Genomic DNA, 24,730 nt, shown 5'->3' with positions numbered 1-24,730 from the left:
CATTCCTCCTAACTTAAGAAAATGAAAACTCTTGAAACGAAGTATTTCAAAAGCAACCTTTTAGCAGAAGTGACAGCAATGGATTCAAAGCAGCGTCTGAATACCCTTAGGCAATGCAAATAGAATCAAAGCAGTAGAGAACCCTCCCTTTAGCCAGATGCAAATTTAGCCCATCCACAGGTATGAAGATGTTATTTTACCAGCTGCCCTGAGAACCAGATAAGCATACATTCCCATGGCTATATTTCGTTGGCTATCAAAGTGAAACAACCCACATGGTCATCCCTCTATACATTCCCCAAGAAGTGAGATCTCAGGGTGCTTTGGTGCCAGGATACAAGTTATAAAATATCAGTTGTCACAGGCAATACTAATGAATTGAATCCAAGGCCCTCTCTTCTTCCAATTGAATGGCAGCATTTTAGGGATCTGACAGCACATTTCTCATAGCTTTTTAGCTATGGGATAGCTACATACATGCGGTGCTTCAAGATTGTCTTAAGAATGTGTGGGAATCTTATGGTAATAAATTAGTAACCTCACCCTGACAAAGGGAGAGTAACATTATCACCAAATTCCCAACACAACAAATGTTTTTCCTTTTCCAGGAGGCATATGAGCTCAGTTGTCAGACCTGCCCCAGTCATCTCTCTCAGGATAGGGTGTATCTATCCACAAAATACTTACAAACTACCCAAAGAAATTGGGACCTAAGTATGTGGACCCTGTCCCTATAGTCAGAATCATTAACCCGGTTACTGTGCAATTGGAACTGCCAAAAAACCTTACATGGATCCACCCTATGTTTCATGTTAGCTTACTCAAGCTTGAGAAAGTATCTCCCCTTCAGCCTATCTAATTTACCGCTCCTTATAGGAGAGCAATGTTGTAATGTGCAGATCCAAGCAGTGTCCAAGCAGACCTCTTGTAATTGACAGATGGAAATTTTGTCAATAGAGATATTCTAAGTGCAGTCCAAGATTTTTTGGTACCTCATGTGCCAGTCACCACTGAGACCGCCATGGCTGGTTTATGCCATCATCTTTCAACTTCAATTTTTAGGTCTTGATATCTTGTGACCTTTTCAAATTCTTTGTCTACTATCACCTTGTATTGACACATCAACTATCCATGCTTTATTATTTTAAAGCAAAGTTAAAATCTGATGTTATGAGATTTGGATAATCTACAATTAGATTTAACAGTTAAAGATTGGTGAAAACGTAATTCAAATCCTAATCAAGGACCTAAAAATTATCAGAATAATTATCTGTTTATCTCAGTCAGCCAGGGGTATATTTATTTATCAAATTTATTTGCTGTCCATCTCATAGCTCAGTCAAGGCTCGGTTTGGTATTGTTATCCACTTAATGAGTCACTTCCAAAGACCTGGAATAGACAGACATAGTTGTTTGATTGTGTTAAAGACATCGTAGCAGGATGTAAGCTGTTCTATGGAAAGCTGCCTTTTACAATTTATTAATTATTAAAATTATGAAGCAGAGCTTTAAAGGCCTTGAAAAATCATGCTCTTCCCGCCAAACGAAAAACTGAGGTCGAAAAGGCATTTAGGAGAGGAGGATAGCCGAAAACTCACACTCGACTCGCTCCTACAGAAAAGGAACACACTAATCTAATGCTTCTCTTTCACTTTATCCCTTGGCCAAAGCATTTCCGGCCGCTGTCTGAGGGCAAGGAAGTACTTCCGCCGAAAGCTTGTTCCGGGGATCTAAGATGACTGCGCTGGAGGTATCGTTGCGTACGGTGCGGATTTGGGCGCTCATGGCGGATTGAATAGCAGCCGCCGGAACGACGAGACAACCAGAGAGGGCCCGTACTGTCGTATCCTATGCCTGCGCCGTTTGGGTAAGGAGGGTGAGATGAGACCTTCTTGCGCTGACCTTACTGCGTGGGGTAGAGAAGGCTTTGAGACAGGTCTTCGCTTTGGTTGCGAGGGGCATGGTTCGGCGGGGGTGGGGGACGACCTGTGGGTTAGGGCAAATGGGCCAAGTGTAGACGGGGTTCTCCAGAGCAGATTGAGGAGCGGGTTGAAACGAAAATTATCCCTATTAAACTTTCCTGGTTTCTTCTAAATATTCAGTTTAACTTTTCCTGATGCTTTAATGATTAAGACACCAAAACAGATAGTTCTTTCCTCTACTTATAAACCTCTCCAGATAAGCAACACAAGCAATCTCGGCATATAATTTAGGGAGCCCAAACCTGAATCTGATATGGTAATCAGTAGAACATAGGTTTGACAATACTGATTTGAAATATGTTGGAGTTTTCCTTTTCTTGGCTTTTCTAAATTAGCTTTTGTTAGTGTCGAACAGATGAGTTACTTCAACTGAAGAAGTGAACTTCAAACTTATTTCTGAATAATATCCTCTATATTTTTTTTAAAGTTTTGGTATAAACATCGTAAGCATTGGTGAAGGAACCATGGACTTTTCTCTGGTTCTTTTCTCTCCCATGTTGCAGATTTTTAAACTATCTGAGCTTTTCTTGTGCAAAGATTTGCACAGACATGATCTTTTAACAGTTACGAACAGAAAATGAGAAGTAATTGCTTAAAGTGGATTATAATACCTTATTGTTTGGCCTTTATAGGACACCTGATATTCCTTACAACTGCCTCCTTCCTCCCCAGCCCAATTGAGTTGGACACAGAGAAGTAAACACCTGTGCAGGATTTGAGATTTTATATAGTTAGGAAGATGATTTGAATATAAGACATATTTGCAGATATTGGTATTTAATAATTATATATTGAGCTGTTATACCTGTACAGCAGCTTTCTCAATATTTTTGCCTTTGATTTTATAGTTCTACTTCCCCAGCAATGCACATGAAGTTTTCATCTCAACCTGTCAAAAAGGACACAGTCTCCACTAGTCTCAGTTGTTAAATGAATTCCGTGTCACCCACCTCAGTGCAGTACTTAAGCCAGGAAGAGTTGCACCATACAGATGGAAGGCAGTTTTTTAATCCCAGAGCCAGCAACCAGGGAGGGAGCTATCCAGGTGTTTTCCCCAGAAGTGCCATCTGCAGCCAGTATAGTGAACCTGATGAAGTGGACAAGATCAAGAGCAAGCTCCTCTCTACCTGGAACAATATGAAATATGGTAAGTTCAGGTTATAGAAACTGCATGGCAATGGGCAGATCCTATCACTGTTTAATAGTCACCAAGGTGAACATTGATCTTGAGAAATATAGATTTTTTAAAAAAATCTATGTAACAGCTGTAAAGTACTTCCATCAACTCGGCATCTTACATATTTCTCCTTTTTTATGCCGTTTGAATTTTCAGTGAAATTCTTAATATATTTTGTGACTTTAAAATCAGGAGACCTGTGTTTTCTTAAGTTTCACACTTATAAAATCAATTCATTTGTCCGTCAGGATATATTTAAGTCCTGCTTCTTTTAGAGGCCTATTTGTTAACCTTTAAACATGTAGGTTTAGAATTTAGTTACTTATAAAGATTGTCTTTTGCATATATCTGTCTTTAAAGATTTTTTAAAAAATTATCAAATCTCTTATAGACATGTTCTGTACTCTCTGAAACTATTCAAAATTAGATAGATTTTTCAGATTTTGAATTTTTAAAGGAAGAAAAAAATGATACTTAAGCTTATCATTCTGTTCCATTACTTTGATGTCCATGAAATAGCCCCAAACCCAGAAACCTGGCCAGAAAATTTCAGTCTACCCATTTCTCTAATACTGCCTGACAAGATTATTGTAGTACCGCCAATGAAGAAAACAAAATCAAAGTTGCCAAAGCTGTCTTTTTTTGTAACCAAAAAATAGTTGTAAATTATTAATGTTCACAACAACACTAAGCAATAAACCATGATTTCTAAGCCGTATGATTGAGCCCACACCATGTGCTGGCACAAAATCAAAACACTTTAACTTAGTGGGAAATGTAATTGCAGATGCACATGTATTTTGTACTTGTATTTTTCATGTAGTTTTGTGAATAAATCTGGATGGGTTGAGGAAAATCATCTATTTAGGAGGATAAATTCTGTTTCTATTTTCAGCTCCTATTTTTCCAATAAACTATGGTAGAAAAGCTGTCTTTTTTTGTAACCTCTAGCTGATAGGACATACTGCCCACCATTATTTCCTTGAACATCACTTTTGATGAAGAGTTTGTGGTCCCAGTTAATGAAATAACCCACTAATGAGTGAGTGAAATAAATTCATTGATATGTGTATAGATGTGTATGTATTTCATTTGGCCTTCCATATATTACTGAACTACAGTGCCTAGCATTTCTCATTCTTGCTAGCAATATTTGAAGGACCACGGTTCCTTCAAGATGCATTTATTCCTATGCTGAAGGTACAAGACCATAGTTATTTTGGATATCTCCTCATATGAGTATCATAGTAGGAGAACAACTTTTCTCTTATTCCTATGGAATTTTCTTCATCTTATGAAGATGGGCATGGACTGGGGGACGCTTGACAAATTTGCTTATAACTCTCATCAGAACATAGAGATTAATAGAACTACTCTTAAAACATGGAAACTGAAATTGAGAATGACTGGTAAAAATATTTTAGCTTGGTCTGCAGTTGTAAACACAAGCATTGTTGAAAGTTATCAGTTTTTTTTAACGATACAAGCTCTGTCAGAAGCAATATGAACTCCTTAGTTTATATTATCTCTAATTTTTCTCTCCTCTGAAATAATGCTTAATAATGCCTATAGTAATGTCTAACTATTCATTCCACTTCTAATTCTGGATTTCTGTAATCTTTTGATGGGGCACAAAACTAGATCATTATTTGAACTCACTTCCTCCTTGAGAATGGTAGAGAGTATCTCCTGTGCACTGCTTGGAGAGTCCAAGCGTGGGTTCATATCAGTCAGTTATGACGTCACTGAGTTGGAATTTCTTTGGCCACGCCTTCCTCCTTCTGGCCGAGCCTCAGTTTTCCCAACTCAGTCAGCTGGGAAAGACTTGTTAGAGTTGTCTCTTAAATTTGAATTTTATTTTAATTTGCTTTACTATTTAAATTGGCTATTTTCTTCAAATAATTGACTAAACCCAAAAAAACCCAAAAAACGAGTCTCTTTAAATTCGGCTTGGGTGGCTGAGAGAAAGTGAGGTGTGAGTCAGCTGCTGAGCGCTCTTCAAAGCGGTGATAGATTGCTCCTGCGGTGGCCATTGCTCCGTGACCTAGGATCACAGCGAAAAGCTTGAAAAGGGCATTGTGAGCCTCAGGGAGGTCCGAGACTTCGGATTTCGTCGTGGATTGCTGCTGGAGAGCCCCGGATCACAGGGGAGAGCGCGCTGACCGAGTGGCCGATAGTTGCCATTTTGTTGGTGGCCATTTTGTTTGGGCTGATAACGCAGCAGGCTATTGTTTTGGAGGCAGCTGGGCGTAATTTGGTGAAGATCTGCAATTTGGAAGCCGGACTTTCTTCTTATCACACAAGTAAACCGTGTTTTGGTTTAAATCAGCGTTTGTGGCCTTTGGAGTCAGTATAACAGGTCTTTTTGTCCCCTTAACTCTTGGGGTGCCCTCGTTATTGCTGCTGCTGCCTGTTTATTGCAAACAAACTGTGTTGCCGGTTTGGCAATTTTAAAAAGCCCTGAATTGCGCCGTGAATAATCTTTACCTTATTATCTTACTTGAATCTCTAAATTGAGTCCATTATGGCCAGTAACAGTGATTCTGAAGGGTCTTCTACACCTCAACCTCAGCCAGAAGGCTCTAACACTAATAAGCCTAGATTGAGATCCAGTAAGCCTTCTGTTAGCACCCAAGCTAAACAGACTAAATCCTCTGTAGCTGCTATAAGGATGCCCTGAGAAGACAAAAAGCCTTGGAAAAGCATTTTGCAAAACTCAACAACAGGCTGCAGCTCCCAAATCCCCTGTGGGTTCAGGGGATCAGGGTGGGGCTTCTCATATTTTTCCCACTGTTGTACAGACTCAAGAAATACAAGAGGAGCAACCTAACTGGTCTCCCACTATTATTCAGGAACAACATGGGTTTCAAGCAGTCCTCTTTTATTTATTTATTTATTTTTCAATTTATATACCGCCCTTCTCCCTGAGGACTCAGGGCGGTGCACAGCCAGAATTAAAAACATGAAATACAAATATTAAAAACAATTAAAATCTATATAAATTTGGCCCAAAATTTAAAAAACCACAAACCAATTAAACATTTAATAATTTTAAAAAATTTCTTCCTAAGCCAGCCCTGCTTGCTGGAAAAAGTGGGTTTTAAGGGCACGGCAGAAGGCACTGAGGTCTTAGATTCTCCTTATCTCTGGGGGCAGCTGATTCCAGAGGGTAGGTGCCCCCACAGAGAAGGCTCTCCCCCTGGGGGTCACCAGCCTACATTGTTTGGCTGATGGCACCCTGAGGAGGCCCTCTCTGTGGGAGCGCACGGGTCGCTGGGAGGTCGTCGGTAGCAGCAGGCGGTCTCGAAGATAGCTAGGCCCTATGCCATGGAGCGCTTTAAAGGTGATAACCAACACCTTGAAGCGCACCCGGAAGACCACCGGGAGCCAGTGCAGCTCGCGCAGGAGCGGTGTTACATGGGAGCGCCATGCTGCTCCCATCACTACCCGCGCTGCTGCGTTCTGGACCAGCTGGAGCCTCCGGGTGCCCCTCAAGGGGAGCCCCATGTAGAGAGCATTGCAGTAGTCAAGGCGAGAGGTGACGAGGGCGTGAGTGACTGTGCACAGGGAATCCCGATCAAGAAAGGGCCACAACTGGCGAATCAGGCGAACCTGATAAAAGGTCCCTCTGGTTACAGCCGTCAGATGTTCCTCCAAGGACAGCTGCATATCCAGGAGGACTCCCAGATTGCGAGCCCTTTCTGTGGGGGCCAAAGACTCGCCCCCAATAGTCAGTGATGGAGTCAACTGACTATATCGGGATGCCGGGAGCCACAGCCACTCAGTCTTGGAAGGGTTGAGCTTGAGCCTATTCCTCCCCATCCAGATCCGCACAGCCTCCAGGCACTGAGACATCACTTCAAGGGCATCGTTGGGGTGGCCTGGGGTGGAGATGTACAGCTGGGTGTCATCAGCGTACTGATGGTATCTCACCCCGAAGCCACGGATGATCTCGCCCAGCGGCTTCACATAAATGTTGAACAGAAGGGGCGAGAGGACCGATCCCTGTGGCATTCCACAGATGAGAGGCCTCGAGGTCGACCTCTGCCCCCCTGCCAACACAAACTGCGACCGGTCGGAGAGAAAGGAGGAGAACCACCGCAATACAGTGCCTCCCACCCCCAACTCTTCCAGCTGGTGCAGCATGATACCATGGTCGATGGTATCAAAAGCCGCTGAGAGGTCTAACAGGACCAGAACAGAGGAGCAACCCCTGTCCCGAGCCCTCCAGAGATCATCAACCAACGCGACCAATGCCGTTTCCGTGCTGTGCCCAGACCTGAAACCCGACTGGAACGGATCTAGATAAGATGTTTCCTCCAGGAATTGTGGAAACTGTCGCGCGACCACACTCTCAACAACCTTCGCCATGAAGCGAAGGTTGGAGACAGGACGATAGTTGGCCAATATTGCCGGATCCAGGGACGGCTTCTTGAGGAGAGGCCTCACCACCGCCTCTTTCAAGGCAGCGGGGAAGTAACCCTCACTCAACGAAGCGTTGATAACACCCTGGAGCCAGCCTCGTGTTACCTCCCGGGAAGCCAGTACCAACCAGGAGGGACATGGGTCCAGTAAACATGTGGCCGTACTAAGTCTCCCCAAAATCCTGTCCACATTATCGGGAGTCACAGCATCAAACTCCTGCCAGATAACATTCTCAAGACTATTTCTTGTCACCCTGCCCTGATCTACCCAGTCAGAGTCCAAATCCCCCCGGATCTGAGCGATTTTATCATACAGGTATTATCCGAAATCCTCCGCCCTGCCTTCCAGGGGATCCTCCTGCACTCCCGGATGGAGCAGGGAGCGGGTCACCCTAAACAGAGGTAATTTCCACCATTCTTGCTTCTAGGAAACAGTCAACAGTTCGCATCTATCAAGCCACCTGGGCAGCATTTTGTAGATGGTGCGCTAGGAAGAACTTCGTACCGACAGCTGCGACGGTTCCATAGGTCCTCGCCTTTCTACAGCAAGGTCTAAAAAAGAAATTGTCCACTAATACGCTGTGTCGTCAGGTTGCAGCCTTGGCGACTGTTTTACCAGGTGAGGGGCCTATTCCACTTTTGCATCATCCTAAAGTCCACAGCTTTTTGAAAGGTGCTGCCAATTTATTGCCACCTGTTGTTCATCGCTACCCGACTTGGGACCTTTCACTCGTCTTGCAGGTGCTTACCTCACCTCCTTTTGAGCCTTTGCGGACTGCCACACTCAGGCTCTTCACATTTAAAGTTGCATTCTTGGTGGCAATTACTTCTGCACGCAGAATTTCTGAACTGGCGGCGCTTTTGGTCCACCAGGATTTATGCATTTTTCACCCGGACCGTGTCATTCTACACTTGGATCCTACATTTGTGCCAAAAGTAATTCCTGGTTCCACAGGGCTCAGGAACTTATTCTACCGGACTTTTGCCCTAATCCTAGGAATCAGACGGAGAAGCACTGGCATACGCTGGATGTGCGCAGGGCTTTGCGGCGTTATGTCAAGCGGACGGCCCCCTTTTGACGGATGGAGGCCCTGTTCGTGTCATTTCAGCCCATGTCGATGGGGAAAAAGGTTTCACCATCTACCGTTGAACGTTGGCTCAAGGCATGCATTGCCTTAGCATATGAGCATCAAGCTTGTCCAGTGCCGCGTCGTATCACAGCGCACTCTACTCGTAGTGCGGCCACCTCAGCTGCCTGGGCTACACAAGCATCCATTTTGGACATTTGCAGAGCCGTGACTTGGACTACTCCTTCACCGTTTGTGAGGCACTACAAACTGGACCAGTTCGCATCAGCAGAGGCGGTGTTTGGGAGGCGTGTCTTACAGAGAGTCCTGCCGGCCGAGGGGACCCTGGACCGATCTGCTTCCCACCCTACTTCAATTTAGCTTGGGTATATCCCACGCTTGGACTCTCCAAGCAGTGCACAGGAGATTGAACGTTGGGCTTACTTTGAACGTTCCATCTATGTGCACTGTGGGAGAGTCCAAATCCCACCCTGGCTTGGGCTGGTCCGGGGTCCAGGAGTGGTCAGTTCTCACATCGGATGGTGTCTTCCCTGGTTCCGGTTTCATTGAAAAAACTCAGGCTTGGCCGGAAGGAGGAAGACATGGCCAAACAAATTCCAACTCAGTGACGTCATAACTGACTGATATGAACCCATGCTTGGACTCTCCCACAGTGCACATAGATGGAATGTTCAAGGTAAGCCCAACGTTCATTTACACTGTTAATTACCTTTGTCAGGGTTCCAAGTCACAGCCCATATGAAATCAAAGCTCCAAGGCAAGGTTCCTCAAAGTATAGATTTATTAGGCATGTCATATTGGCACAGCTGGTGAAAACCAGACTCTGAAATTCCCCGGGTTTTCCCCACCCAGTTCAAAATCCAAAGTTCTTCCCCTAACCAACACACACAACCATCACATGCCCCAATCAGGTCTCTCTCCCCATCCCGGATTACTCCCATCCACACTCCTCCAGGTGCTGGTGAGTATATCCTTGGTTCCCACAAGAAAGAATGTTATTTTGGCTACATATTCCCCCAGCTATCTCTATTCCCCACTCCCTTTCCCACAGCTCCATCCAGCCTTGCTGTGGCAACCCTGAAGATTCTCAAAGTTGGCTCCAGGGTTGATAACCTTCACTTTTCATAGCATCCATATAGATATCATCAGTCACTGCATAGGTGTAAACTGCATACAGGTAGTCTTTGGTTTACAACAGTTAATTTAGTGACCATTATAGTGGCATTGAAAAAAGTGACTTGTGACTGTTTTTCACACTTACGATTGTTGCATGGTCTCGTAATCAAAATTCAGATGTTTGGCAACCAACTCATATTTATGATGGTTGCAGTGTCCTGGGGTCATGTGATTACCTTCTGACAAGCAAAGTGAATAGAGAAGCCAGATTGATTTAACAACTGTGTTATTAACTTCACAACTACAGAGATTCACTTAACAATTGTGGTTAGGTCATAAAATGGGGCAAAATTCACTTAACAGATTCACTTAGCAACAGAAATTTTGGACTCAATTGTGGTCATAAATTGAGGACTACGTGTATTCTAAGGACAAGAGCTGAGCTAGTTTTTTTATACATGTATGTGCATTTGATGGATTTAAGGTGTGTGTTGGTTAGACCTCCACCCTATCCACATTGCCAATAATTGGAATGTGTTTGGAGTATTCCTGCCCTTAGACTCTTGTTTCTTATTCCTTGGTTGCCTTAATGACAAAAGAGATTAACAGGGAAAAGGCTGTGTTTAGAGGATTGTCCTCTGCTGCTCATACATTTGTGCAAGTGAAGATTATTTATGTACTGTTGGAAAACTGGAAGCCAGGTAACACATTCCCTCAGTAATTTCTATAAGAAAAAAAGGGATTGCTCAATTGCTTTAAACTGACATATCACATGATCTGAGATTGAATTTTCTGTTCCTTTTTCTTCTCAGGTTGGAGTCTCAGAATCAAAACCAATTTCAGCAAGGTTTCCCCAGTCCATCTCTTTGGACGTGTCTATCACTTTGGAGAAGAGGGTGAGTAAGTTTGATGCAATAGGGCAGGGTCTTCTCATCACTTAGCTGAGTTCTATTTGAGTACCCCTTCTCTAAGAAACAAATCGCAAAATCTCAGCAACCTGGTGTACAGTTTATACATCCATGAATGTTGCTATGTTTTAGAAGATGGTTAGGATCACACAAAAAAAGTACCTAGATTCATCAAAGTCTGTAAACTTTTTTATGCTAGCCCTTTATAACCTTACACTCCCTGTCTTGCCTTATACTGCGAAGGTATACGCTAAGATTTCCTGCAGCTTTAGTTTGTGTGAAAGTGTCTTCAGGCTTCTTTGAGGCCTGATAAAAAAATGGTGCCTCTGCCACAGAGGACCTCTATCTGATAGAATTTTTTTTTTCATTGAAGAGGATGTGGAGCGTTTCCAGAAAGACTTTGCCTCACGTATCTGGCTGACTTACCGTCGAGATTTTCAGCAACTCGAAGGCACTGCATGGACCACTGACTGTGGCTGGGGCTGTATGTTGCGCAGTGGGCAGATGCTGCTTGCGCAGGGTCTCCTTGTCCATTTTCTCAGCAAAGGTGAGTGGCAAGGCTATATGTGAGACATCTGAGAGGGACTTTATTCTTCATGCCTTTGTACTAAGACATACAGGCTAAGTATCTGAAATGTATAATGTTTACATTTTGTCCCATGGAGGATCTTAAAGAGTTATCTAATTCAGTAGTTTCTTTGGATTTGGCATCTTCCAGAGATCAGCAGAGAACATCTGCATAATAATAGAAAATGTGAGTAGCTCTTAATTTGTGATGCCAGATTCCTCCACCAACCAAAATGTGGGTCATACCTTCAGCAAGTATGGTATCCACATATATATATATATATAGTCTGTTACAGTTTGTTTGCTGTTGAGTGAATAAATGATACTTCAATTCTATGGGCATTGGGGAATTGGATGGCTTGCTATCCTTCCTTATTTTTCTTGATTTTTTGTTTCACTTTTCAGACTGGACCTGGTCAGATGTCCTTATCGCTACCAATTTGACAGATATGCAGCCCATGAAAGCTGCCTCTCTGCCCTGTCCCAGCATCTCTCATCTGCACCAAGCTTCATCCATCCCCACTAATAAGACCATAGGTCCCTGGGAATTGTGGGCTCATCGGCATACCTGTGGATCTGATGAACTGGAGAAGGAATGCTACCACCGTAAGATTATTTCATGGTTTGCAGATCAGCCACAAGCACCCTTTGGGATCCATCAACTAGTTGATCTTGGGCATAATTCAGGGAAGAAAGCTGGAGATTGGTATGGCCCTTCTGTTACTGCCCACATCCTCAGGTGAGTGATAATATGGTAATATGGTATCTGAAGGAATTTATATTACAGAGATGAGGAAGAGCAGGTTTGGAGATTATTAACATTCTCTCAGCGGGAGTCTTTATGGGTAGATATTCTGGTCTGTTTGTTGGTAGTTAAATTGAGAGGTTTATTGTGTACAGAGCACTTTGAATTTGACTATTTTGAAATGAAAATATCTGATGGAGTTCAAAATAATTCTAATTTGAAATAGCTGTTCTGCATCTGAAATAGGCTGTTTCAATTACTTTGGTAGTGTTTTGAATATTCTCAAAGTGACTGAAATAATTTGTTTCAAATTTAAAAAGTGGGTGTTTCAAATGGTTAACATTGAAACATTTTGCATGCTCCTAATTATTTCAGTATTCTATTGGGTGTTCAGCTAGCTATGTGAGAGTCAGGTTCTCTGCCAAGAAATGCTCCATGTTCTTATTTTGGGAATTTTTTGATAGCACAACTAGGGATAATCAAACTCTGTTATCACAAGGTTACAGAATGGTTGACTAGAGCACTAAACTTTAAAACGCCTGCTTAGAGTGCAGGAGACTTGTCCAAATTTTACTGAAAATAGTAACAATAGAACTTTGCTTGGTTCTCTTGTTGTTGATGAATTGCAATATTAATTATGAAAAAGAAGAGAAAGGCAATACATGGCAAAGTTCAATTTTTTTTAGCATCTGAATTTTTCAGAAGCTGTCATCTTGCAAGCCAAATATATTCTTATTAGGAAAGGGGAACCTATGGCCTCCCAAATGCTGCTAAACTAGAATTCCTGGCATGCCATTTTGATTCAGTTTTCTGTGAGTTGTGGATCAGCAACATCAAGAGGATAAAAGATTCTACAATTTTATGTATTGGGGCAGCAATGGCATCTTGGAAGCTTTTCTGACTCCTACATCATCAGCCCAATTTCCTTTTATTCCAGCAAGGATATCTCCCACTAATAAGTTTACTGTTTGTCTATTCTCCATCCTCCTTCCCATGACAATCATCTGAACTGTGAAAAATTGGCAGGATACTGTTCCACTGAAGTGTGCTATTTTGTTCCTGTAGGAAAGCAGTGGATTGCTCCATAGAAGCAGGCAACCTGGTAATATATGTTTCTCAGGATTGCACAGGTAAGGTTTGGAGAAGGGGGAATTGGGCAGATTTGTCCTAGGCTCAAGTCTCAGGACAGTCAAAGGGATTTAACTAGCTTTTTGTCCACATAATTTATGACTGAATTCTCTTCTCTCGTGTCCCCATAGTGTACAAAGGGGATGTGGCAAACCTAGCCAAGAAGAATAACAGCAGGACTCCATGGGATCCTGAGGCAGAATGGAAAGCAGTCATTATCCTGGTGCCCATGCGGCTAGGTGGAGAGACTTTTAATCCTGCCTATGTGGAGTGCATCAAGGTGACTTGAGAACAGGTTCAAATAGTGGGATACCGGGGTTCACATACAATCCATGTTTATGTCTTGTTCTTTTCCAACTGATTGCATGAAAAGGACATATTGATTGTGTCTCAAAGTTGCAATATTCTGTAAGAAGAATTGTACAATGTCTGTGTAGGAGATGGTTTCTAGAATCTCCTTGTACGTATTCCCATTTGTTTAACTAAGGCAAGAAAATTGCTCTTACAAAATCAGCAAATCAGGAATAACAGTAAACTGAATTATCAGCTTTTCCAACTCTTATCACTTACATTCTCTTTCCCTACATTTGTCCAATGTGGTTGAAAAGTGATAGTCTCTCCTAGTCATTGTAGATAAGTACTGGGGGTTGAATATCACACTGGAAAAAAAAGAAAAATTTGGTGGAATTCCTGAATTCTGAACCTTATTCTGCAGGAGCTGTTGAAATTAGATTTCTGCATTGGAATTATTGGAGGAAAACCAAAACATTCATTGTACTTTGTCGGATATCAAGGTAATCAATTTCACTGTGAACCTCAGAAATCTCTAATCTATTTTTTCCTCCTAATAATAGGTTGATATAAGCCAAATCAGCTTTTCTAAATTCTACAGTAAGCTATATAACCAGTTAATTTATTACCCAAATTCTCAATATACAGTAACCAATACCAACAATGCATATGGTAAAGTAGCTCTTGTTTGAAGAATGGTCTATATAAAAAGAAATAAATAAGCAGGGATTTTTTATTTTTTGGAGCTGCTTATTTTTTAGAAAGGAAAGAACTATCTAGTTGGATCTGAATGGATTGTAGCTAAAAAGGCAGTAGTAGTTCTCTGTACTTGGAGAATATGCCTGCATATAGGCAACTCCTGTCATTTACCTAATAAAAAGTAGAATTATCCTTGGTAAATAGGAAAAAAGCTAATAGCCATTTGTAAAACTGCTACCAGTTAAGCAGCAGACTAATTCAGAGAGGAGGCATGTGAACCAATTGGTTGAAAAAGCAGCTAAGGGCATGTTGGGTGGTCCATGTCTCTTCTGACAAGTGTAGTTTTTTTCAAGTAGAAGATAATCATGTTAAGATGCATTGCTTATTTCCACCTCCTACTTCCCTTGCTGCCTAGATGACTTCTTGTTATACTTGGATCCCCATTACTGCCAGCCTTTTGTGGATACCACTAAGGAGAACTTTCCTGTAGAGGTGAGCATTTATCAATATCTCTTTGATCTTAAGGAATCTAATAGTTGAGGAAATCGTGAAAGAAAACAATTAGAACTCCAGAAACAATCCAATATTAGGAAGAATACTCAGATTGAAGAAAGTATTTTCTTGTTGCTATAGCTAAATTATACATATTAGTACTGGAGGTAGGACCAAGCATAAGGAGAAGAGAAGTAGATTTTACTATGGCCAGAAATCCTTATAATGTGGCACATTTGTAAGTCAGGCTTGGGGCTATCTTTAAAATTTACTTTCATGAATTTATATAGATTGAGAATTGAATGAGAGTTTCTGGATTCAATCAAAAATTGAAAGCAGAACAAGAACATCGTAAACAATAAGTAATAAATGAGCCCCCCCCTTTTTTTAGAAGCAGAACATGCAGTGTAAATATTAAAGCAGACCTTAAACTTAAAGTGATGGTTATATTAATATTGGATCTTAAACTTAAGATCCAATATTAATATAATCATTAGTTTTTGACAGACTGTTCTCAACATCAGAGAAAAGCCAGACTGTAATGGGTCAAGATATCATGACATTATTTTGCATTAAAATGTAAACAACCTCCTAAATCTTGATACAGTTTTCTGAGGAAAAGTGTTATCAGCTCAGGTTATCTGGCAACTTTTAAACTAAATCTGGGGTGGTGTGGGAGGGGAAGGGGAAGGGAAGCATCAGTATCCAGAACCACCCTAAAAATGTCCAGTATCCATAAAGAAAGGGATGCTCATGAATACATCAGAAGATGCAGAAGAGCTACATTCAAGGCCACAAATTATGGGGAGCATGCAGAGAAAATTAGAAGACTTAGTAAAGAGGGAGTAAATATGGCTTATTGGTATTATTAACACCTGATGAGATGGAATTTAGGAATGGAATACAGTATTGAAAGGATTTAATTTGTTCAAAAAACCAGACCCCACAGAAACGAAAAGTAGCATATTACATACGAATAAGCACATTTTTATAGAGATTCATGTGTCAAGGTCCCATTCAATAAGAACTCTGAGGCAGGCAATTTCCTCAAAGAACATTTTATTGGGACATATCAAATTGGCACGTTCCTGGTGAAAAACTGGCTCTACGTTCCCACTGGTTTTTCACCCAATTAAAAGTAAAACTTTGTCATTTTCCCCCAGTCTCCAGTCACAAGGTCCAATCAGCATATAGTCCAGTTGCTAGGTGACCTCAGTCTCCACCTTTCGAACACCTGCACCAACGTTCTCGATTCCCACGGGAAGGAATTTTATTTACGCTACAATACTCCAGCTATCTCTATACCCCACTCCCTGGCCCCTTCACTCCAGACTGTGTTCGTCCTGAAGCAATGAGAAAAGAAACACCCTAGAGCTGTGATGGCGAACCTATGGCACGTGTACCACAGGTGGCATACGGAGCCATATCAGTGGGCATGCGAGCTCAGCTCCACCAGCTGATTTTCAGGTCTTCTGGGCCAACCGGAAGTTGGCAAATGGGCCATTTCTGGCCTCCGGGGGGGGGGGGCGTTTTCACCTTCCCCAGGCTCCTAGAAAGGCTCTGGAGCCTGGGAAGAGTGAAAAATGGGCCTTCTGGTCCCACTGGAACTTGGCAAATGAGCCATTTCCAGCCTCCGGAGGGCCTCCGGGGGGTGGGGAAGGCTATTTTCACCCTCCCCAGGCTCCAAGTAAGCCTCTGGAGCCTGGGAAAGGCAAAAAACAGAAATACCAGAGCTACCATGCCATCACGTGCCAAAAGCAGGGGGAGCCCAGGGGGGTCGTGTACACATGCGCGGGGCGGATTGAATTATGGGTGTGGGCACGTGCGTGCATAAACCCCTCCGCGCTGCCCCCGCTTTTGGCACGCAACGGCAAAAAGGTTAGCCATCACTGCCCTAGAGAAACCTACAAAAAGGAAAATGGCCACAGTTCAGCCAACTTTAGGGTTGACAGGCTGCCCCCCTTCAATTGAAGAAAGTTTCCTGTAAGGAAGAACAAGATCACAGAGAAGTTAGTTCGGGAGGTCCCCTCCCCTCCCCCCAGGTAGTCCCTTTGGTGGTACTTGTCATGAAATTGCTTGAGCAATCTATCTATTTACCTTCCAACCTTTCACCCAGGAAGCTTCTGATAGGGGGTACCCCTTCCAATAGACTAAGAACTGTAATTGCTCCCTGTGCACTCTGGAATCTAAAACCCTTTTAGATTATAGAAAATCCCATAGTGTGTTTTCCCTTCAATCAAAAGTGGTTTCAGGACTGCCCAATCTAGTGGCCTGAGCTGTGAGCTTGTTACTGGCTTCAGCAAGCTACAGTGAAGTTTCCATTGTACCGTTACAGGGTTAATTATCTTTACTATGGGGAATGGTCCTACAAATTTCGAACCCAATTTCCTAGAGGCTAATTTTAATTTTAGATATTTTGTGGATAGGTATACTTGGTCTCCAACCGGAACTGCGGTTGGAGGGATCAGCGTTTGTCAGCTTGTCTTTTATAAGTTTTTGCCGCCTCCCTCAAAGTGTGCTTAGTGTTTTCCCACAATCCTTTCAGAGATTCCATTCATTTATTTAATGACATGGATGAAGGGTGTTCTCTTGGCAATTCAGGCATTGGGACGAATTCCATTCCAGTTGTGATTTGGAAAGGAGACAGTCCCGTGCTGCTATGTACTGCGTTGTTATATGCCACCTCCACAAATGGCAGTATTTCTGTCCCATCCGATTGCTGGTAGTCTACATAGCACCTCAAATATTGTTCTATCATTGTTCCGCTTGTTCCGCTGCCTCATTCATACTCTGATGAAAAGCCGAGCTGAGCCCTTGCTATGACCCAATGGGCTTTATAAATTCCCTCCAGAATTTTGCCGTGAATTGGACTCCCTTGTCTGATATGATTCTGCACGGCACCCCATGCAGCCTATAGATCTGATGAATAATCTAGCCAGCTTTTTTGCTGATGGAAGTCCTGGGCAAGCTATGAAATGGGCTTGCTTTGAGAACAGGTCCACCATGGTCCAACTGACCTTGTCCCCCCCCCTCCGCCCGCTGTCAGGAAGTTCCACAATAAAATCCATGGCAATTTCCTCCCATGGTCGGGACAGGTCTGCCACTTGCTGGAGGAGACTTGGGGTCTTCCCTGGTCTTTTTTTCATTGTTGCACAAGTGGTACAGCTTTTCACATAGTCTTCAATGTCTTTCTTCATTCTTGGCCACCAAAACTGCCTCCTGGCGAGATGCAGCATCTTAAGTATCGAAAATGCCCAGCTGACTTGGCATCCCCTCCCCCCAGGTAGTCCCTTTGGCTTATGGGGGTACTTGTCATGAAATTGCTTGCCTTTACCTTCCAACTTCAGGGTTGACATCCTGATACTAAGGGTGAAAACCAGATTCAAAGCACCTGGGTGAATATTAATTGGAAAAGAAAGATACAGGCCACTCAACCAAGCAGAAGATCTAGATAGAATCTTATCAGATGACCACAGTATATAGGAAACATACCAGTGTGCTAATGGGAGATTTTTCAGTTGCTGAAAAATATGGGAGTCAAATTGAACACCCAGTGGGAGATCCAACTTATTCTTGACATTCCTTTCAGATAGTTTAATTGGCCAAAGATGAACAAAGAAATTAGTAGATCAACTACACTGAACTCAATAATTACTAACAGGGAAGAAATGGTTGAGGAAGTGAAAGTTATTGGAACTGTAGGAGAAAGTGACCAGATGATCCTAGAATTTGCCATTATTGTAGGAAAATATATTTAATATTTTATAATATATGCATTTTGCACATATTAAAAATAAAATAGCAAAATATTTTATCTCTCAAACCAGAATTGTGAATCCCAGGACACTATCTGACCCTATAGTATTAATATTTCAAAGTATGAATACCATGTTTCCCTGAAAATAAGACCGGGTCTTATATTTATTTTTGCTCTAAAAGACCCATTATGGCTTATTTTTGGGGATGTCTTATTTTTTCCATGTACAGGAGGCAGCAAGTGCAGGGGCTGACGGGAGTGAGAGTGTTGCTACCGTCCCTCCATCCTGTCTGCTTGCTCGCAGCCACAATAGACCAAGCTCTCGGCACACCCCGGCCTCTGCCCGCTGGCCTTGCTGCTGCTAAGACAATTCTCAGCTGCTGACTGCCAAGCAGCTTCCCATGCTGTTGCTGGCCTCGCAGGGGCTCTTTGCCTTCCTAGCAGTGCTACTCTCGGCCGCCCTGCTGGGCTGCTTCTACCTGGCGCGGGGCGAGTTGGCCTTCATCTACGATCTCCGCAGCACGCTCCACCAGTGCCGGCCCACCACCACCTTTGGGCTGCTGAGTGCCGGCCTGCACGCCTATTCAGTGCTGCGGGCGCTGGGCTACAGGCTGAGCTGGGTGCTCTTCAGGCCTTGGCTCTGGTGAGCACTGCATCTTTCCTGCTGGTTGTGTGAGGCGGGCAAGGGGGCTGCCCCTGGCTGCCTTCGACCTCTACCTCACCTGTGGCTGCTCTTCTGCCACCTCGCCTTCTAGAAAAGAGCCACCCTCCTTTCAGGAAAGAGCTGGGAGGCCTTTCAATAGCAGTTCAAGCCAGGTGTTATTCAGAACACATCCCGGCGGGTTTTGGAAAGGAGAAAGTGTCTCTCTACGTTTTGCTGCCTTCTGCAGTGCAAGGACTGCAGGTGAGTCCCACTTTTTGCTTTTGACATGCTCACCAATCGCTTGCATCAACTGGGACCACTGCGGGAACACCGGGGCCGCCAACTCGTGTCCAGCAGTCATTGCAAGCACATTTCAGACAGCCATTAATTCATCCAGTTCTCGGTCCCTCCCAAGCCACCGATAGGGAAGAACTTCAGCCAGAGCAGCCTGATGCAATTTAATGTTTTTAATTTACAAATAGAAAACCTGGTTACTGATAACCTGGTATTACTTCTCCTTTTCTTCTTCCTTGGCCTCGCTTTTTTCCTTCTTTTCCTAGTCATTTTTTCTCTCCTTCTTATTCTCCTCCTCCTACTGCCCCTCCTTCTCAGCATCTTTGTTGGCAAACTTGTTGATGAGGTTGTACAGCGCTACCATCAAATGGATCAGGTGAGGCAGGGGGTGGGGTGGGGGTGGTGCCACACTGCAGCTCCCGCACTTGCCACCTCCTGTGCTGGCTACATCCCCCCTCCTCCCCCCCAGGGCTGACTCTCTTAACTAGGGTTTAAGGGGTAGGGCAGGGGTCTGCAACCTTAAACATTCAAAGAGCCATTTGGATCTGTTTCCCACATAAAACACCAGGAGCCAATACTTCAACAATTGGTGTGACTGGATGGGTGTGGCCAACTCGACATCACTCAGTTCCACCCAGTCACATGACACCCCCCCAGCCATGCCTACTCAGCAGGTCATTAAGGCCCAGAACTAGCTGTTAAATTATTTGCCACGCCCGGCCACACCTAACCCATCACCTCTTGCCTCACCCGGGCTCAGGCGTTCACCTTTCTCTCTCTCTCTCTCTCTCTCCTCCTGTTTCTCTCTCCTTCTCTCTCTCTCTCCTCTGCCTCCTTCTTTCTCTCTCTCTCTGTCCCTCCCTCCCTCTCTCTTTCTCTCTCTCTGTATCTCTGCAACTCTCTCTGTATGTGTCTCCTCTCTCACTCTCGGAAAGCCGAGGCTGGGCCAACCTGGCGAGCTCTCCTTGGGGCTCTTCGCTACTCCTTTTTTCTTTCTTCTTGGCAACTTTTCGGAAAGCGAACCACGGTGGAGGCTTCCCCGAAGATGACCGTCCTCCTCCTCTTCATGTGATCCCCTGGCTGGCTATGGCAGGGCTGGAAGGGCGCGCACGAGCTGGGAGACCCTTCTCAAGTGAGCAGTTGGGCTCAGCCAAAGCGCAGCAAAGGCAGGCAGATCTGGCGGGTTGACTGACTAATGGGCGTCTTTGGCAAGGGCACTCCTGCTTTCGCCAAGCCTGAGCCCCGGGGTGGACGTGCAAGGTTCAGCGGGCCAGCCCCCTTTTTCTGCTGCCCTGAGCTTTACTCCTCTAGCGGAGCGGTGCCACCAGCAGAATTGGTTGAAAAGCATCCTCTGGGTGGCGAAAGTCCCCCATGCAAGGTTTTAAAGCCGCAACTTGGCACTGCAGGTCTTTTCTCCTATTGTCCCCCTCCTCCCAGATTCCATTCCCACCCTGCCAGCCCTTATGTTAGCGAGGCCAGCATTGGCCACGGCTCGGCTGGCCAGTGTCTCTGGGCGGAGAGCGATTACATGTTTGCCTGAGCGACCGAGGCACGCCCAGCACAAGGGCCGGAAGAAGTGACAGACCGAGCAAGAGATGAGACCTATCTGCTTCTCCATCCGCTGCCGTCGCCCTTACCTTCTCAGGCCAGGCGAGGAGTGACTGGGAGGGAGGGGGAAGGGGCGGGACCAGCCAGTGGTGGGATCAGCCAGTTTGCCAAATTGCAGAATGCTCCCTACCTGTTTGGCAGGGAGCCACAGCAGTGGAGTCAAAGAGCCACATGTGGCTCCAGAGCCATGCATTGCCAACCCCTGGGGTAGGGCTTCTATTAGGCACATTGTAACAAATCATGCTAGGGCTTATTTTCTGGTTGGGTCTTGTTTTCAGGGAAACACGGTATGAGAGGGATTTCTATATCATAGTTCAGGGTAGGTGACCTAAAGTTGGGGTTGTTTGTAGGTAACAATTCTAACATCTCATGAACATCAAAATGTGATGTCTGTTTTAAGGATGCTAGTGAGTTGCAGACTATAAAAACTTTTTTTCTATAATAAAAATATAAAAAATATATAAATAAAAACTTATTTTAAAAATAATTTCACAGGTTATTTTAAATTTTCCTCTTTACAATATCTCAATTATGCTGACTTCTCTTAAAATAATGAGATTGAACTGTAAGATCTACTCCATATATTTATATGTAAAAGCATATCATCTTGAAAGCAAAGATATCTTGATATCTGTCTATTATATTGTAGTATATTTGGCTTTGAAATAATCATTTTTATTCCTTGTGTGTCCAGTCACACTTGGCCAATAAAGAATTCTATTCTATCCTATTCTTTAGTTACAGAAAGAGGCATTGAGGCTTATGATGTCTGTTTTCAATCTTACCAGTTCCTGTTTATGGTAGAATGATCTTAAGACTTCATTTGAAGGTTGATTCTAGAGACAGGCAGTCTAAAAAATTGGAGAAACTAAATGTTGTTAACTCTTTTCCAGACTTTCCATTGTAACTACCCTCGAAAAACATCATTCACAAAGTTGGATCCCAGCTGTACTATTGGATTCTATGTACGTCACAGAATAGAATTTGAACATCTCTGCTTGGACTTAATTCGGGTAAGGAATTATATCTTTCTGGGTTCACTTGCAAGTTATTCTGAATTACAGTATGTTTACTCTGGATTAAAGAGAGAACGTGACAGAAATATGGGGAAACAAATACAAAATGTTTATTTGCAGAATTTGAAACTCTGAAAACTTGGGATGAGAATTTTTCAAAAGAGGCTTGTATTTTAAAGCATTTAAGTACTAGCATTTTACCCACTGTGCTTAAGATTCTTCAGACCTAGAAAACTGGAAGCTTGCATCATAAATTGGGAGTTCTGTGTAATTCTTACAAGCCATTATAAAAGGACTGCTCCTCCAGTCAGAAATGGAGCAAAATCCAGGCCTAATAAAAATTAAAGCCAAGCCTACTTGTCTGAATTTTATAGCAAGTAAATGGATTGTGCCACTTCATTATTCTTCATTCCCACTGCAGATCCTAAACTATGCAGCTGTCAAAGAAAAATATCCCATGTTCTCGGTTGTGGAGGGATGCGCTCAGGAATATGGTTTGGAAGAGATGTGTGCCCACTTTGCCCAGCAAACCATGCAAGTCCAACGGCATAGTAAATGGGACAGAATAAAGAAGCCCTCAGCTGAGGAATTTGTCGTCTTATGATTGCTGTCTAGCCAGACCCACCACCTCAGACTTATTTTTTATTTATGTAGAGAATGTAGGCTTGAAATAGAGCTGCGTTTCTTAAGTCCAAAAAAGAAATCTGAGACAAAGCAGTTGTCTTTGCTTCCCTGACCTCTAGTACCTCAGCTGTTCCTTATGGAGGACACTGGGGAAAAAATTACCTTGGGGACCCTAAACCCATACACAGACCTATTCTCACCTTTTGTTAGGCTGCTAACAGAAGGTCGTGACACTGGAATAAAGCTGCTGAATGTAAAAAAAGGACATTTAGTACTAAAATGACAGCCTTGACCTTTTTTTGAGTATAAAGGAAACAGTCAGATAAGGATTATTAAAGAGACTGTCGGTTAGCTTCAGATTTGTCTTTCCTATCAATACTGAGCATCAGCCTGAAACCAAGAGCTTTCTTTTCATCAGCTCTGGACTTTTTTCATAGGCCCTTAAAAAGAAGGAAGAAAAGAAACAGAACAGTATAGTCTCTTTTTAAATTGCATTTTTGTGCATATGGAGGGAAGACCCTGTCTTAATTTCAGTTTAAAGGCTGAGGATTTCTTCAAACAGCCATTCATTGAGCAACTGAATTGGAAAAAACAAGACAAGTATAAAACGGAGTGGCTGCTAACATCTTTGTTGGCTTGAATAAACAATATTGTCATAACATAAATAAAGAACTGAAGGGCTTACTCTCCCATGGAGGAGGAGAAATATTTCAAGTGGGAATCAGGTAAAATTAATGTATCTGGTAGAGTCAAGGCCCCTGGTGCACAGGGCTTTGCACATTGGTTGGGTATTCTATTACAAAAAGCTATTGGTCACCATTGGTTCACTTCATGCCAGATATGTTTCAGTTCTCTCCACCTTCACCCAATAGTTTTCAGAGCTCTTTCTCTTCCTCATGACATTTTTCCACTTGCAAGTAGATTAACAATTTTGGCAGTTGGACGTTTTATATACCTTCTGCCTTTTATAAGCAATGGCTTTTCTTAATTTAGGTGTGCGTGCAAAAACAGGAAGTCAAACTTGTCCTGTAATATGCTGTTGGCACTTCACAAGTTTACTGCAAAGAGATTCCTCCCTTCAAAGGCAACACTCCCTCTTTTAGTCAATAAATGTTCTCTGAAAATTTGCAAGTTACCTGTGTATCTGGGAACTAGATGGTCTTTTCTACAATAATTAGTTTGAGTTGGTCATACCATTTATTCAAGGTAAATAAATACATGAGTTCTTTTACTATTCCATATCCTTCAGAAATGTCCACAAAAGCATGTTCTGCACCAGACTGCTTATACAAGAAAATTCTCACACTAAGATACTGTAGGATACTGTAGTTAACAAGTTGCAGCCAATTATTTGTAAAATGGTGTTTTGTTGATGAGTCAGTAAGTCATGCCTGACCCACCACAACCCTATGGACCAGAACTCATCAAGCTCCCCTGTCCTTCACTGTCTCCCAGAATCTGCCCAAACCTATGCCACCACATAAATGACACTGTCTGTCTCATCCTCTGCTATCCCCGTCTCCTTTTGTCGTCAGTCTACCAATATCAGAGTATTTTCCAATGAGTCTTATTTGGTGGTCAAAGTATTTGAATTTCAGCTTCAGTATCTATCCTTCCAAAGAACAGTCATGGTTGATTTCCTTTAAGATTGACTGATTTGATCTCCTTGCAGTTCAAGAGAGTCTTTTCCATCACCACAATTAAAAAGCATCAATTTTTTAGTCCTTCTCACATCCATACATTACTGGGAAAACCATAATTTTGACAATATGGATCTTTGTTGACAAGGTGATGTCTCTGCTTTTTAATAAGCTATCCAGATTTGCCACAGCTTTCCTCCCAGGGAGTAAGCATCTTTTATTTCATGGTTGTAATCACCTTCTCCTGTGATCTTGACCCAGGAAAATAAAATGTTACTACTTCCATTTCTTCTTCTATTTGCCAGGAAGTGATGGGACCGTAAGCCATGATTTGTTTTTAATCTCTTCTCATTCTTTTCTGCTTGTTAAGTATCTACCATTTTTGTCCTTTATTATACCCATCTGCATGAAATGTTCCTTTGATATTTCCAATTTTTAGAGATCTCTCTTTCTTTCCATTCTATTTTTCCCTCTATTTCTTTGCATTGTTCATTTAAGATCTTATCTCTACTATTCTCTGGAAATCTGCAT

The 24,730-nt window shown here is 43.0% G+C and overlaps 2 protein-coding genes across 4 annotated transcripts in view; one reads left to right on the top strand and one right to left on the bottom strand.

Moving 5' to 3' along the window:
• KRI1 (KRI1 homolog) overlaps positions 1-24,730 on the bottom strand; it is a 149,788-nt gene that overhangs the window by 8,547 nt on the left and 116,511 nt on the right. Inside the window, exons 19-20 of one of the 3 annotated variants that reach the window (XM_034437838.3) lie at positions 13,706-13,794; positions 11,402-11,430 (exon numbers count right to left, since the gene is read on the bottom strand). In XM_034437838.3, coding sequence (XP_034293729.1) covers positions 11,417-11,430; positions 13,706-13,794 — 103 coding nt within the window. In that variant the 3' untranslated portion in view covers positions 11,402-11,416. Of the gene's footprint in view, positions 1-2,932; positions 3,110-11,401; positions 11,431-13,705; positions 13,795-21,485; positions 21,771-24,730 lie in introns of those variants that run through there. The other 2 variants (XR_015732794.1, XM_034437840.3) reach the window with 2 other exon arrangements.
• ATG4D (autophagy related 4D cysteine peptidase) lies at positions 1,536-23,694 on the top strand. Its single transcript, XM_034437842.3, has 11 exons — positions 1,536-1,867; positions 2,831-3,129; positions 10,600-10,683; positions 11,069-11,242; positions 11,668-12,001; positions 13,073-13,137; positions 13,267-13,415; positions 13,851-13,929; positions 14,541-14,617; positions 21,813-21,932; positions 22,357-23,694. Exons 2-11 carry the CDS (start codon positions 2,913-2,915, stop codon positions 22,537-22,539), a joined length of 1,482 nt encoding a protein of 493 aa, XP_034293733.1. The 5' UTR covers positions 1,536-1,867; positions 2,831-2,912; the 3' UTR covers positions 22,540-23,694.

The sequence above is a fragment of the Pantherophis guttatus genome, chromosome 2 (genome assembly GCF_059756535.1).
Source record: "Pantherophis guttatus breed Tessera chromosome 2, ASM5975653v1, whole genome shotgun sequence".
In the NCBI taxonomy this organism is placed as follows: Eukaryota; Metazoa; Chordata; class Lepidosauria; order Squamata; family Colubridae; genus Pantherophis; species Pantherophis guttatus.
This window is presented reverse-complemented; position numbering and strand designations above follow the sequence as displayed.

What these genes read in the sequence shown, in the direction of transcription:
- ATG4D (XM_034437842.3), top strand. Translation starts at nt 2,913, where the DNA reads ATGAATTCCGTGTCACCCACCTCAGTGCAGTACTTAAGCCAGGAAGAG. An exon ending in CTGGAACAATATGAAATATG is followed by an intron (nt 3,130 to 10,599) that starts GTAAGTTCAGGT and finishes TTTTCTTCTCAG; the next exon opens with GTTGGAGTCTCAGAATCAAA. An exon ending in CTATCACTTTGGAGAAGAGG is followed by an intron (nt 10,684 to 11,068) that starts GTGAGTAAGTTT and finishes TTTTCATTGAAG; the next exon opens with AGGATGTGGAGCGTTTCCAG.